General features: G+C 36.6%; 1 protein-coding gene across 1 annotated transcript; it reads right to left on the minus strand.

Moving 5' to 3' along the window:
• Positions 1–4,885: 4,885 nt before the first annotated feature.
• Positions 4,886–14,618, minus strand: gabrg1 (gamma-aminobutyric acid type A receptor subunit gamma1). The gene is made up of 9 exons (XM_058795212.1): positions 14,152–14,618; positions 11,816–11,976; positions 10,328–10,395; positions 9,921–10,141; positions 9,566–9,648; positions 8,971–9,108; positions 8,151–8,303; positions 7,798–7,997; positions 4,886–5,594 (listed from the first exon to the last, which is right to left on the minus strand). Exons 1-9 carry the CDS (start codon positions 14,220–14,222, stop codon positions 5,319–5,321), a joined length of 1,371 nt encoding a protein of 456 aa, XP_058651195.1. The 5' UTR covers positions 14,223–14,618; the 3' UTR covers positions 4,886–5,318.
• Positions 14,619–14,901: the final 283 nt, after the last annotated feature.

Consider the following 14,901-nt stretch of genomic DNA (forward strand, 5'->3'; position numbering starts at 1 on the left):
TTTCCACCACATCTCAATATACAGCTGTTATTTAAATATAGAATAACTTATGCCACTCAAGAATTGTCTAAGATCATTTTTGTAACTAGTTGTACAATAATTATACATTTGTCAATGAGATAAATTAACTGCCCTAAGGACCAAATGCTGAACTGTACACCTGTCACACTCTGAAATGTAATATTGGTTTGGGTTAGAGCTTATTAGAAAATAAATAACTTGAATTTTTATATTAAGTAGAGCATGATCTCATAAATTGTGGATACAGTTTTAATGTGTGATGAGAACTTTTTCAATATTTTTAAAAATGTGTGGTGATGGAAATGACAGGGTGTTGTGCAAATGACAATGAAATAACGTGAATGTAGAGAAACAGCAGATGTATTTATTAGAAAAAGTCTTAAACTCATCACACTCATTAAACTCAATTCACAAAGTCATTAAACATATCAATTGTACTTTGTAACCATAAATGTCATTTCCACCACAGAGGCAAATGGAAGATAGCTCCACTGATTAGTTTTGAAGTAATACTTAGCATTTCATGTATGAAAAATACTCTTATTTAACTTAAAACTTTTAGCTTTTTAAAAACACCCTTGAAGGTACAGCATGCTTGGAAATGACGTAGAATAAATATATTAACTGATCAAGCAATATTTACCTCGATTTTTCTTCCATTTGTTGTTGATGAAAATTTAAATTTCCTCCATGTCCAACATGTGCTCTGATGTCACTGAACATTTCCATAGAAACCACCTAAACAATCTTTCACACAAACTTTTTAAAGGGACATTACAGTGTTGTGGTGGAAATGACACCAATACTGTGCGACAGCTATATTTTGTATAAAAAGTAATATTGATAGTGGTCTCACATTTAATACTATAATGTATTTTAATTATTTTACTAGTGCTTAATTCAGGAACATTAATAGTTACCAGATAAGTCATATTTTTAAACTGTATTTTCATTGTTGAAGTTTAAAAGTCTGGGTGTGCGACAAGGAGAAAACAGTGATTTTGACACCTATACGGAGGTTGAAAAGTATGAAAAAATCATAATGGAAAGGTAGTAAAAAGTTTTTAAGGTGGTTGTATTGTTAGTTTGACAAAGAAAGAGGAATTTGTCCAAAATTATATGTATTTTTAAAAATATGACCAAAGAACATAAAAGTGCCCATAGTCTAAGAATCACCCATAAACATGCGGACATCTTTTACCGTGATGCAGCTTCTCGGTATGTTTTTAGTGCTAGTAAACGAGCGACGATTTTTAGAAATGTTAAATCTTGAGTTTCTGTTCCTTTTTATCTTTTGTCAAAGTTATTTGTTTTCGTGGCTACAAATATTCTCCATCTGTGATTTCTTCATGAAATATTGGTGAACATTTGCTTAGACTGAGAATGCATTTATGATCTCATGTATGGTAGAAACAAGCACATCCTTTTAAGCGGCAACAGGACAGTTTGAGATATGAAAAATTCATAACCTGACCATCTGCAGTATGTACTTAACAACACCTTGTTCAAGCTGGTTTATTCATGCTGCTTTAACTACTGTTTCTAGAAGGATATATTGATTTGTGAAGGTTCTTATGTAAATATCCCACTCAGCTGCAACATTTTTCTTTTCTTCAAGCATATTTTTCTCATATTTGTGTTCTGTGTATCTTTTCATTTTCAGTCATTCGCAGTACTGTACACAAGGCAGCACATCATTCAGTCCTAACATAGAGAGGCTACAAAACAATTACTCAGCAAGGGAAGAGCAACACTATTAAACCAAAGCCGTCTCGCAGTGCAGTGATAAGGATAGTACTTATCAGAGCCAAGCATATAGAGAAGAGACCTGCCTAAATATGGTCTGTGTCGTTTCAAACGCTCAGGAAAAAATGATCTTTTATTTCTCTCTTCATCTTTCAGCCCACTGCTATCCTCGAGACGGACGGCTGGCTTGTATTCTTTTCCCACACAGTTAAACAACAGTCTTCGTTCTAAAGTATGATAATCACAGAGGCCTGTAATGGCTACCTGGTAATGGAAGGAAAGTATATAGAGTGTTTAAACTGTCAAGAAGGGAGTGAACTTAAAGAAAAGAGAAGAGGAAGTGAAGTTAGGGTGGGAGAGAGAAAAGGCTGTCTCCCACAAATAAAGGCTCTCTATTTTTGTGACATTTGAGTCATGGGTCTAATACACACATGTTAGCAAATGTGGGAGAAGTAGAAACATTTCACAAACAATCACTCAGTGAAGGAGGTGTATATTTATGTGCTCCAGAACTTAATTTTAAGGAATAGTTCACCCACGAATGAAAACTCACCCTCAGATCATCTAAGATGCAGTGAATGGGTGCCGTCAGAATGAGAGTCCAGACAGCTGATAAAAACATCACAATAATCCACAACATGACTCCTATCCATCAATTATTGTCTTGTGAAGTGAAAAGCTGTGTGTTTGTAAGAAACAATTTTCACTGGAGAAAGCAGCATTATGGTTAGAGGACTGCTATTTTAGCTGGAAGCAACAGTTTGAAGTTATCTCGATAGATTTATTTTTTACAAACATACAGCTTTTCACTTAGCAAGATATTAAATGATGGACTGGAGATTACTTTATTGTGATGTTTTTATCAGCTGTTTAGACTCACGTTCTGACGGCACCCATTCACTGCAGAGGATTCATTGATGAGCAAGTGATGTAATGCAAAATTTCTCCAAATCTGTTTTGATGAAGAAAGTGAATAAATTGGTAGTTCACCCAAAAATGAAAAGATTGTCATCATTTATTCACCCTTGTGCCATTCTGTACCAATTTCATTGTTCCATAGAACCCACAAAGAAACATTTGTGTAATGTATTGAATTCCTCCCTTTGTTTTACAAATGAAAGAAAGTCATACTGACACAAGGGTGAGTAAAAGATGCCATCATTTTCATTTTTGGGTGAACTATCCCTTTAAATCACTTTAAACGTTTGATTTTGTAGATGTATCATGTATGATGTGTTTACTCATGTGGTCCCTAAGATAGAGTAACTCATATTCCTCATTCATGTGTGAAATAACAATTAAGATCCATAAATGACTGAAATTTAATTTATGTGTATGAAAATGCTGTTGCTCATTCACTTGTGGCAATAATTATAAAACTAATTGCGATATTAACAAAGCATTATTATAAGAAAATCCGCCTGAGGGAAAATACATTCATCCTTTTTATCCAGCGCTTTGGGATTTTGATAAGATGTGAAATTACCAGCAGAGTTTGAGAGAGCATAGAATTTTATTAATGTTTTGCAGGCACTGTTTTATTACTCACAGTGTTCAGAGCTACAAAAACATATGAACACGTTAAAAGCATGAAGGTTAGCACTTACAGAAGACACTACGACAACACCTAGAACGAGTCGAGAGCAGAGCGAAGAGATGTACGGTGAGAGAAGGAGTCTGTTTGAATACACATTCACGTACAGACACACATGCACACGCTCACACAGATACATGAAGGTCACTGATCTGCATTATTAAAGGTCTGAAACAGATGACGTTAAATAGATATATCGAAAGATAATCTATTTATATTTTTGCATATAAATAGATTGACAAGAATATTTGTATTTGTACTATCATCTGGTTGTAGCATGAGTCTGAAACTGTGAGGCTGTCATTAAAAAAGATAACAGTACAGAATATATTAAGCTACAGGGCACAACACAGTATATAACAGATGTTCAGAAAGGGAGACAACAGAGCAGTCTATGATCAAGATAACACCCAGCAAAAGACAAACCACATGGAAGCATGAAATAAAACAAGCAACAGCCGAAAGCACAACAGGAGATTGAGAAAAACACTTGTACATTTGGTGTACAGATGTTTAGAGAGTCGGGTCAAGACATGACACTCTCGCTCGCACGCTCTGTTCATCTGTTTCTCAAATCGAATAGGATTCTGAGATCAGATTTAACCTAATGTAAGGCAAATGCATATTAAATGACCTTTTGATTTAGACGGTTACCAAAATAGAAGGCATCCATGGTTTGTGTTATGAAGACTGTTCATTTTCAGATGTCATAGTTTTGAGACTGTGTGCGATGGGACTGTCTAGAGCTCTTCTGCTGAAGAAAGTCCATCAGACCCGTTTCCAAATATGAGTTGATTAGCTGTAGGAGCTCAGATGAGTCATGCAATTACGCTGACAAATATCTAGCCATTCGCGAGGAGAGACAAAATGCTGTCTTGAATACGGAAGAGAGTGATGGACTCTAATTTGTACTAAAGGACACTGAACATTTGTGAATTGTAAAGGCTGCTCTATTCCTTTTGTTGGATATATAAAAAATTACATGTGAACCCTTTTATCTTGGGCACACTGACATTTCATTGTGTCATCTATTGCGGAGACAGCTTATTAATTCAAGTCAAGAACATTTCACAGTATCATTATTGGCTAATTCCAAGTAAATGGCTTCTGGGTAATTCTTGAGCTGAACAAAATTCTATTCACGTAACCTTCAGACATCTATGCTTTGGTTTGTTTAGGACATGACTGAATGCAGGTTATTCACACAGAAATGTAGCTATTTTAAGTTTGAAATAAAAACATTCTGAGAGATTAATATGTAAATATTAGTTTTCTGACATGTAGCTAGCTGTTTTCTTTTATCTTGGAAATTAGTATCAGAAGCGACTAATATGCTTTCCTGTAGCTCAAATAGTAGAGCATGGCGCTAGCAACGCCAAGATCATGGGTTCGATTCCCAGGAAAGCAAGAGCTGATCAAATGTAAAAACTGTAACTTGAATGCAACGTAAGTCGCTTTGGATAAAAGCGTCTGCTAAATGCATAAATGTAAATGTAAATATCTACTTTTCCTTTAAAAATAATAATATTTTGCTTCAGCAAGAGAGATACTAACCTGAAGTTTTATCATAGCTGCTATAGTGATGCTAACATGATGCTAATATTGCAGTAAAAAAAAAAAATGCAGGTGGTTTGCTGTTTTTAAGAGATCATTTTAAACTAGGCAAGGTTTGATATGGCCTACGTAATTGATGAAAAACCAAACATTTCCCTCTCAAAAACCGAGACTGCTGGTAATATTCAGTTGGCATCAATGCAGAATCACAGTAATCGTCCTCCGAACATTCAGATACTTCAATAAATTAAATACCAGGTACAATTAAAGATACATTAAGTACTAATACATCCAAATCAAGCCTCACATGTCCCCTTCTCGCAACAGTTTATGCTGCCAGATTTAGCAGATGGAGAATTTACAGATGATTTGCAAATATTACTAGAACTGAGTCCCAACATCTTTAAAGATACAGATATCCAATCCAGTAGACAAGGTTGAAGAGGCCAAAGGCAGTTGGGAAGAATATTCGGGAGTAGGAGTCGATTTTGGAGACGTGGACATGCATTCTGTTCTCACGCCAAGCTCCAGAGCGACAATCATCAAAGCAGCAGAAGAAACTGGTGCAGTCTTTGCCGTCCAGACATTCATACACATAATCGTCATCCTCGTGGTAGGGAGCAATATTGTTCATCTGCAGCAGAGATGTCCCTGGTCTGATGTTAACCATGCTGGGTTTCTACACAGAGGAACAGCAAGGTCACTACCGCTTCATTGCTAAAACAGTGTGCAGTACAATAGCAAATGCCAGAGCTGCTGCACAGCACACTCAATTAACTGCAAACAAAAGTACAATGTGGCCTATTCTAAACTGAGCTGTGAATTAGTAAGCTTTGCAGTAAGTTAATTAATTTATTTATATAGCACATTTCATACACAGTGGTAATTCAAAGTGCTTTACATAAAAGGACGTGAAATAGTCATTCAAAATAATAATAAAAACAAGGAATTTAAATAATAATAATAATAATAATAATCACAACAATAAAAACAAAATGATATAAAAATTTATTTTAAAAGAATTTAAAACAGTTAAGAATAGAAAATGATTATACATGGTGCAATCAGTTCGGACGTAGCACAGTGCTCATTTAACAAATGCACGGCTAAACAGATGAGTTTTGAGTCTGGATTTAAATGTGGCTAGTGTTTTAGCACATCTGATCTCTCCTGGAAGCTGGATCCAACTGCGGGCAGCATAATAGCTAAAAGCAGACTCCCCTTGTTTTGTGTGAACCCTTGGTATTTCTAACTGACTCGATCCTAATGATCTGAGCGGTCTGTTAGGTTTATATTCAGTGAGCATATCTGCAATGTATTTAGGTCTTAGGCCATTGAGTGATTTATAAACGAGTAAAAGTACTTTAAAATCAATCCTAAATGTAACTGGAAGCCAGTGTAAGGACCTGAGGATTGGTGTGATATGCTCAGATTTTCTGGTTCTAGTCAGAATCCTGGCAGCAGTGTTCTGGATGAGCTGCAGCTGTCTAATGGTCGTCTTGGGAAGATACCATTACAATAATCCACCCTGCTGGTGATAAAGGCATGAACAAGTTTCTCCAAGTCTTGACTGGACACAAAACATCTAAGTCTTGTAATGTTTTTGAGATGATGTCTCCAGAATCACCCCAAGAATTTTGACGTGATTTTTAGTTATTTGACCCCTAGAGTCAAGGTATGCATTCACCTTGAGAACTTCATCTTTGTTTCCAAATGCAATGACTTCAGTTTTCTCCTTGTTTAACTGAAGAAAGTTCTGGCACATCCAGCTGTTAATTTCATCAATGCATAGGCAGAGGGAGTCGATGGGGCTGTAGTCATTTGGAGATAAGGCTAGGTAAATCTGGGTATCATCAGCATAGCTGTGATAGGCAATTTGGTTCTTTCTCATTATTTGACTCAGTGGGAGCATGTACAGGCAAAACAAGAGTGGTGCAAGAATTGAGCCTTGTGGGACTCCGCATGTCATGGACGTCCACTTAGACTTATGCTCTCCTATACTCACATAATAACCTCTTCCTTCTAAGTATGACCTGAACCATTTGAGTACCATCCCAGAAAGCCCGACCCAGTTTTCCAGTCTCTCTAGAAGTATGTTATGATCATCAGTGTCAAAAACGCAGCACTAAAATCTAGCACTGATATTTTGCTAGAATCAGAATTGCAGCGAATATCATTTATTATCTTAATAAGCGCTGTCTCTGTGCTGTGATGCGTTCGGAAACCAGATTGAAAATTGTCCAGGTATCCATTTTAGTTTAAGTAGTTGTTCAGCTGATTAAAAACTACCTTTTCAATTTTCAATTCTTTTCAATTTTACATATCATTGATCCACTAGGTGCTTACTTGTTCTGTGTTCTAAGCAACATAGGCTAAAGCTTAACATTTTGTCATTATTTAATCATCCTCATGTGACTTTATATTAATTATTACATATATTTTTAAAGAATATCCTGGCCATTTTTTCAATATAATGTTGAAAGTAAATAGCAAAAACATACAAGTGTCAGAAAAGTGGTTGATATGATAGCTTTGTGTTAGGAGCAGCTCATAATTATATGGTAATTCGCAGAAAATCCTGACATTTGAGCTGTCCTTAGCATGTGGAAGTAGCTTTTGAATGGGATATTTGCTATAAGTGGCCTGTATGATTTGCTTATGAATCACATAGGTTTGCTCTCTTCACAAACCTGGAATGTACCACACTAGTCACGTGGACATGGTTTTTATAAGTTTAAAAGTGCTGATTCCCATTCACTGTAATTATATGGAAAAGAGCACAGCAAGTTGTACACGTTTTGAATGACATGAATCTGAATAAATGAAAGAATCGTCTTTTTTAGGTGAACTGGCCCTTTAATAACAGAATGAAGATCATTCACCTGTGCATGGCTTGACTTGGTCTTCTTATTCTGTCGATTGCTTGTGAAATAATGCAGAGTCCCGTATTCCATAAGAGCAGCAAAGGTGAAGATGAAGCAGACAGACACAAACAGATCCATGGCTGTCACGTACGACACCTTTGGCAAGGACTTCCTCGATATAGTGCTTAGGGTTGTCATGGTGAGCACAGTTGTGATACCTAAGCCAATCAAGATGCATAGTAATTGAGCACCCCCACTGAAGCATTTCCTTTTCATTATCACATGCTCTTCTGTAATGCATTCACGTAATATAATGAAATGCTATTGTTGTTCCTATTGATTTGTATTCATTCAAAAGCTTTTTAAATTACCTAAAGATGTTCTGGCAGGCACAGCATCCTTGTTAATCCAGAAAGAGACCCAGGACAAAACCACAATCATGCTGCAGGGAATGTAGGTCTGGATGGTGAAGTAACCCATTCTCCGGCTCAGGTCAAAGAAAATGGTCATAACCACATAATCCCCTAATAATACAAGACATCAAGGCATTTCAGACAATTTTTTGACAGCAATTAAGCAACTTAATTATCAAAATATAATCAATGACTCCAAATATGCTATTAATAACAATAAAATAGTAATAATAACAATAACAACCATCTACTATTATTATTCAATTTTATTAATAATAACAGCTCATTTATTATGATCTACTATTATGCTATTATAATCTGCTATTATTATTAATGCTACGTAGTAATTATAATAATTACTCCCAATGTATTATTCATAATAATAACAACAAGAAAATTCATTATAATATCTGCTCATTTATTGCTATTGTTATTTTGATTATTATATATAAATACACTGTTATTATTAATCTCCTTGGCATAATCATTAGTAGTAGTAGTCATCATTGTAATAATAAAAATAGCTCCAAATCTACTATTAATAATATAAAAAAGATTAATAATAACAATAGTGCTAATGTATTATTATTATTATTATTATTAATAATAACTGCTCATGTATTAACGTTTTTTAAGTATTTTTTTATATTAACAATAATAATTATAATATCTGCTCATTTATTGTTGTTGTTGTTATTATTATTAATTACTGAAATTATTGTCTGCTATTATTATTCATTGTGTATGTGTTTTTTCTTTTCTTTTTTTTTTGTCATACCAGACTGAGTGTGTGCCACATCAGAAGTGTTCCGTAGACCCACAAAGGCAAATTGGTAAAGCCTCCAGTATCGTTGGTCTGCAACCTCAACCGAACGGCGCTGCCATCTATACTGGATCTCATTCTTTGGATACCCATCTGCAAATGGAAAAAAAATCACATCCACCAGATTACATGTGACCTTTTATTTCGGTATGTAAATAAGAAGTTACAGTGATGGCAGAATGTCACTGAGGCTTCACACAGCAGTACTCTGTTAGACTGAAGCGCAGCATGCCCTTCCCGTGCCCACAGAGGATGATGACACATGAGAAGCTGAGGCATGATGCTAATAACGGATGGAGGGGTCACACAGACTGAGAAGAGGAAAGAGGGGATGGAGAGAGAGCTGGAGAAGGATGATGCCTGTCCTCACTCATTGCAAGGTTAGAGGATGGTAGCTGGTGCAGACCTTCTGCAATGTTAAGGTTTGGTTGGCCAATATTGGCAATGCATGGTTGGCTGACAGAGGCAATGTATGGGGATTGGCTGCCCGGCAGCGTTCAGGACAGGACTGAGGCTGAGTGACAGATTGACATAAGAATTTAACACCTACAGCTTGAAAACTCCAGAGGGCACGAATGTTCATCCATGGGAAAGTTATGCAGCTTAAGGTAGCATTCCGCATTAATTGTCAACCTAACAAAAAGAATCATAGACAATAGCAAAACAAACAAAAAAATGTTGATTGTGACATTTAAGAGGTAGTGCATTTGTGCAGGCTTTGATATTTGTATTATGAACACACTCAGTCTGATTTAACAGTCCTTGACATAAATAAATGTGAATCAGATGTAATGGCTTAAACATGTGCTGCAACGGACAGCGGGTGTCATTTGGTACGAAAGCAAATGCTACGGGACAGGAATACGAGGACATGTAATTTTGTCGTACAAACATTCTATTAACACCTTAGAGTATACATCACTCTTCCATTGCTCCAGAGCCGCAGAAGGCGATTGGGTGTCGTGATCCAATGGGCGTCAGATTTGCGCGAGTTGCGGAAAAAGGTGTCAGGGATCCAGATTTTTCCGACCATGTTGCTGTTGAGCATGAGGAGTTTCATTGAGCTGTTGAATTTGAGCCTGCTGTCGTACCACGTCTGAGCAAAGAAGATGTCTATGGTGTACTCCTAAAAAAACACCAAACAATGAGAGGTCTAGCCGTAAAAGCTTTACGGTTGTTTTTGTAACTGTGAAATTATGTGGCTATTGGTTGTGACAGTGGATATGATGGTTGTGAAATGGATCTAAACGGTTGCTTAGAGTGTTTTATTTACAGCTCTGAACATAATGTGTTATTGTACATTTCTGCTCACCATATTGATGGGATCAACTGGACCTATGCTGTTGATGTACACTGCCGTCTCAATCACAGTCGGTCTCACTAGAATATAATTTCAAATATTCAAATTGCAATAATTATTAATCATAACAATCAAAAAATATATATAAATATAAAGCACAGTTATAATATCAAAACAATACAATAACAAAGTGTATATTATAGAGTCTGTATTTAGCATCCATTTCATTTCTAATATATTCATAAAATCAAAACTGACCATAGTTAATTATTGCACCTTTTTCATGTTATAGGAAAAATATTGGAAAAATTCTTGCAATTTCAAGATTAAATCTCGGTATTCTGGCATTTTTTTCTCTGAATTCTGTGTTTTTGTTTCCGCCACGAAATAAATAAGACTTTTTATCTCACGATTCTGACTTTTTTCTTGCAGTTGCGGGTTTATATCTCACAATTTGGACTTTTCTTCTCAGAATTGGCCATTTATATTTTGCAGATGCAAGTTTATATGTCACATAATTCTGAGGCAGAAATGGGCTTCCATAGAAAAATGTGTTTTGTTTTCATAAGCTTTAATCATCTAATCATTCTTCTTTTTCCTTTCTTCTGCATCACTTAGTGTGGGCTATTGAATAATGTTAACCAGTAGCCAATAGCAAAACCAATAGCCAGCTATTTTTAGCAAAGTCGCATTCAGTCTGGCTTCATCCTGGTGTGTAACCATCCAATTAATTCCCAATCAGTAGATACAATCAAATTTTCTTACTAAATATCCTGTTTCACTCAGAAATGCATGGAATTACAGAAGTGAAATGGGCTGCAAACCGATTCATGTTTCCCATAACAGCCACACAAATTACTCAAAGCTCCCTGAATCCTCATCCTTGCAGTTTCAAAAATATTCCTGTCACAGGAAATCCAGTCACAGAGACGTGACAAATCACAAAAACTCGGCAAGTTGACCTGCAATCCCTCAGCACTTGCTCTGCAATCTGATTAACTGAGTACTGCTCCTACTTACACTCTCTCCCTCTATCTCAGACACATGAAACACAGATAAAGAAGGAAGATCAATAGTGATTTGGGTCTATTGTACCCGAACACCACTGAGATAAATCCTCTTAAATAACTGAACTCTAGTCAGCTGCGTTGCTTCCAGAACGCTGATGTACTGAGAATAAAGTGACCTGGTGTAGAGAAAAACATCAGCAAAATCCTAAAGCCTAGCACTTTTTCATTTAACCCTGCAATAATGCTGATGGTAAAGTAAAAATGATGATTACAGAAAAACTCTGAATTGCTTGGAGGGTTTAATTGTCACAGTGTGTTCCTCTTCATGTGGCTTCATAATAATGATGGCATTATCTTATAATTATTAACATATTTCAGTTACCCATAAGCTGTAACACTGTGTTTGAGGGTCATAAACATCCCTAGACAGTATCTGGAGGCAATTTGTGTGCAATGTAAGCATTCAACCTTTTCAAAAAATTGAACTTGCCTCCGATATCTGGTCTCAGTTTGTTGTCATAACCTTGCAGTAATTTGTTTAGGATAAGGGTGACGTCGCTCTCGTAGACCTTTGGTGATAAAACCCAAGTTTTATTTATGGGGACATCCTCGTAATCTTCCTCCTCTGCTTTGCTCGGGCCAAATGCCATGCTGTCATAAAAACAGAAACAAACAAAGGCAATATAAGTAGACAGACAGCAGCAAGATGAATAATAGAGCAATATTAGATTTCAAATTGAGAGTATAGTTAAAAGAGGAGTCAGTTTATATTAGGAGCTTAAACTCTAAAGAGCGAGCGACTGGTTTTGAGAGCTAAATTTGACAGACAGAGGGAGAAAGAGAGAATTCGTATGATGAGTTTTACAGGAAGAACAGATAAAAGAAGTCATCAGTGACTGTAAATGTATGGTCCGCCTTGACAGCAGGAGAGAGGAGTCTTTTAAATGAGTGCAGTGCTGGAGATACAAAGAGGAGGTTCTAATAAAAGAATGCAGTGATTAATGAAGATGTGTTCTGGCAGTGGAGGGAGGGAACAGCTGAAGGTGAGGGGTTTAAATTATCACCCGCAACTCCCTCTCGCACTCGCTCTCTTGCAGTATATGGTGAAAGAGCTTCTAAATTTATGCTCTGTAGGAACAGACATATTGGGTATCACTTCTAACTGAAATGTGCGCCATTCCCACTCAGTCTAGACTGAGTCTCCTCTTTTGCTGCCTTTGGAGAAATGAAGGTGATGCGCATTAAAGCTGCTAACAGCGCAAAAGACCGCCTCTTGGGTAATTTGCAAAATATATAAAACAAGATTCGGTTCTACTTTATATTAGGTGTCTTTAGTCTCTATGTACAACAATTGTCAGGTACAGTGTATTTATTATGTTCATTCTGCTTTGTTATTGAGATGAGATACGGTTAAGGGTGGGATAAAGGGTCAGCAGTATAATTATAGATATTAATTAATTACAGATGTAATTCCTGCAGGTATTTTTAATTGTAATGATGTAAAAACATGTACACAATAAGTGAATTGTATCAAATTATTAACTTAAATGTTAGTACATAGTAATATAAAGTGGGTCCCAAGATTCAAATCTATTTAATGTCTGTTATTTTGAGGAGTAAAAAAAAAGTTTAAATAGTAGACACAGCCAACTACAGCAAAATTATACTTGCTCAATTAATGAAGTGTACTGTCATTTATCTAGATGTGACACAATAAAACATTCAAATGTGTTCATATCTGAATGGTCTAAAAATGTATAAATGTGATTATATACTTTAGTTTTGTCTATAAACAAGAAATGTAAATGGTACATTCCCATGCATATGCAAATAATGAAAGACAGAAAAATCAATATGAAGCATCCCTGTGGATGAGACCCAGGTGGGTGGAGAGAATGTGGGTTATTGATCCCCGTAGGCACAGTGCTGAGCAGCTGAAAAGCAGGCTGTCAATGGAAAATACAGACAGAATATTTTCCTCAAATGCAGTTTATATTGTCTGGACACAACAGTAGCCTCTGAATGACCTTTGTGGGCCTCAGAGGCAAGTGCTAATAACCATGATGAATACACAGAAGACAAACAAATGCCTGAAAAAGTGTTTTGGGGTATAGATGAGACATTTAGAAATGGTTAATGCCAATTACATTTACATGATGTAAGTAAATGAGATAATTGTAAATATTGCAAACCAAGTAACCTATGCATATTCTATTAAGCCTTTGCATATAGGCTACCAGTTGAATGAGCTGGAAAAAAATTAGACGAAGCAAAGCAAAGTAGCGCGAGCCAACATAAGTGTTACTGTGGACTACAGCTTATGCATAACATTTACATTTACAACGGAGAAATTGTGAAATACCCTTTTCATCTGATGTGATTATGCAAAATCTAATAGTGTGTGAGCAATGTAGTTCTGGTGCTGTTTGATGAATTGTAGCTGATTGCTGGCTAAAGTATCCTCAAGGTTGTTTGTTTGGAGACTGGAGACATTGCACGTCCACGCTAAAAAGACAAGACGAATGCCCTGAGCAAAACTGTCACTTACAATCTGTATTATTATCTCAAATGTTTTAAGTGTACAGACAACAGCACGTGTCGTGATTGACAGTTATAGGTGGAAATGTTTAGGCTGATAAATTTGATGTAGCCTACTACACGAAAAATGTAAAAGTAAATCGTTCTGCAGCACTTCGCGTTACAGAATCACGCCAGCTGTTCGCGTCCTGGACTGTCCAAGTGTGTGCGTTTCGGTCAAGGGCTATTTTAGCAGTCACATTGATTGCACCCCTTGTTTCTTTTGCCCCCTATGAAGCGAAAACTTACCAGACTCCAAGCAGACCCGGCAACAGCCAAACCAGCGTCTCTTTTCTCCGGCGGCGATGCAGCAGAACCATCGTGCGAAAGCTCGGTTTATAACCAAACGATCTCCGAAATGAATTAAGAGCTTAAAGACGATCAAACCTTCGAGAGATTTGAGCGATTCTTAACACGGTGGTTGAAAGCGTCAGCATATGCTGTCAGTTGCTGTCTAGACAAATGCACATAGCTTGAGCCTATAGTGTGTATGTCAGGCAGCAGAGGCGGTGTGGATGTGAATGGTGAATGCGGGATTTCGCTGATTGCGGCACCGCTGCGTTCATCCAGCGATCTGCTGAGTGAGACGCTCTCGATGTTCCGGGAATTATTAGAAACTGCCTGTGGACAAAACAGCTGACTGCTCTACCTCAGAGACTTTACATCAAGCTGTGATTTATGAGACCTTCACTTAGTTTTGCTGTTGTTCGGGACTAATAAAGTGACAAATGCGACATTTCCAATGGCGCTGCACCAAGATGGGCAAAGTGTGACCAAACTTAACCTTAGAATTTATAAAGAAGATCAAATTTATCTCATGCAGTGTTGTTTTTGATGGTGTGTAATTTTAAAGGAATTTCTGTCAGTAGCCTAATTACTGTCAGTCTTGTTTAACCAGATTGGTATTTTGCCATTGAATAGGGTGACTAATCTTAAAGATGGCAAACAGTCCACTAAGGTTTTGTTGTTGTTGTTTATAACAGTTTTAATCATTTAATA

The sequence above is a fragment of the Onychostoma macrolepis genome, chromosome 13 (assembly GCF_012432095.1).
Source record: "Onychostoma macrolepis isolate SWU-2019 chromosome 13, ASM1243209v1, whole genome shotgun sequence".
NCBI lineage: Eukaryota > Metazoa > Chordata > Actinopteri > Cypriniformes > Cyprinidae > Onychostoma > Onychostoma macrolepis.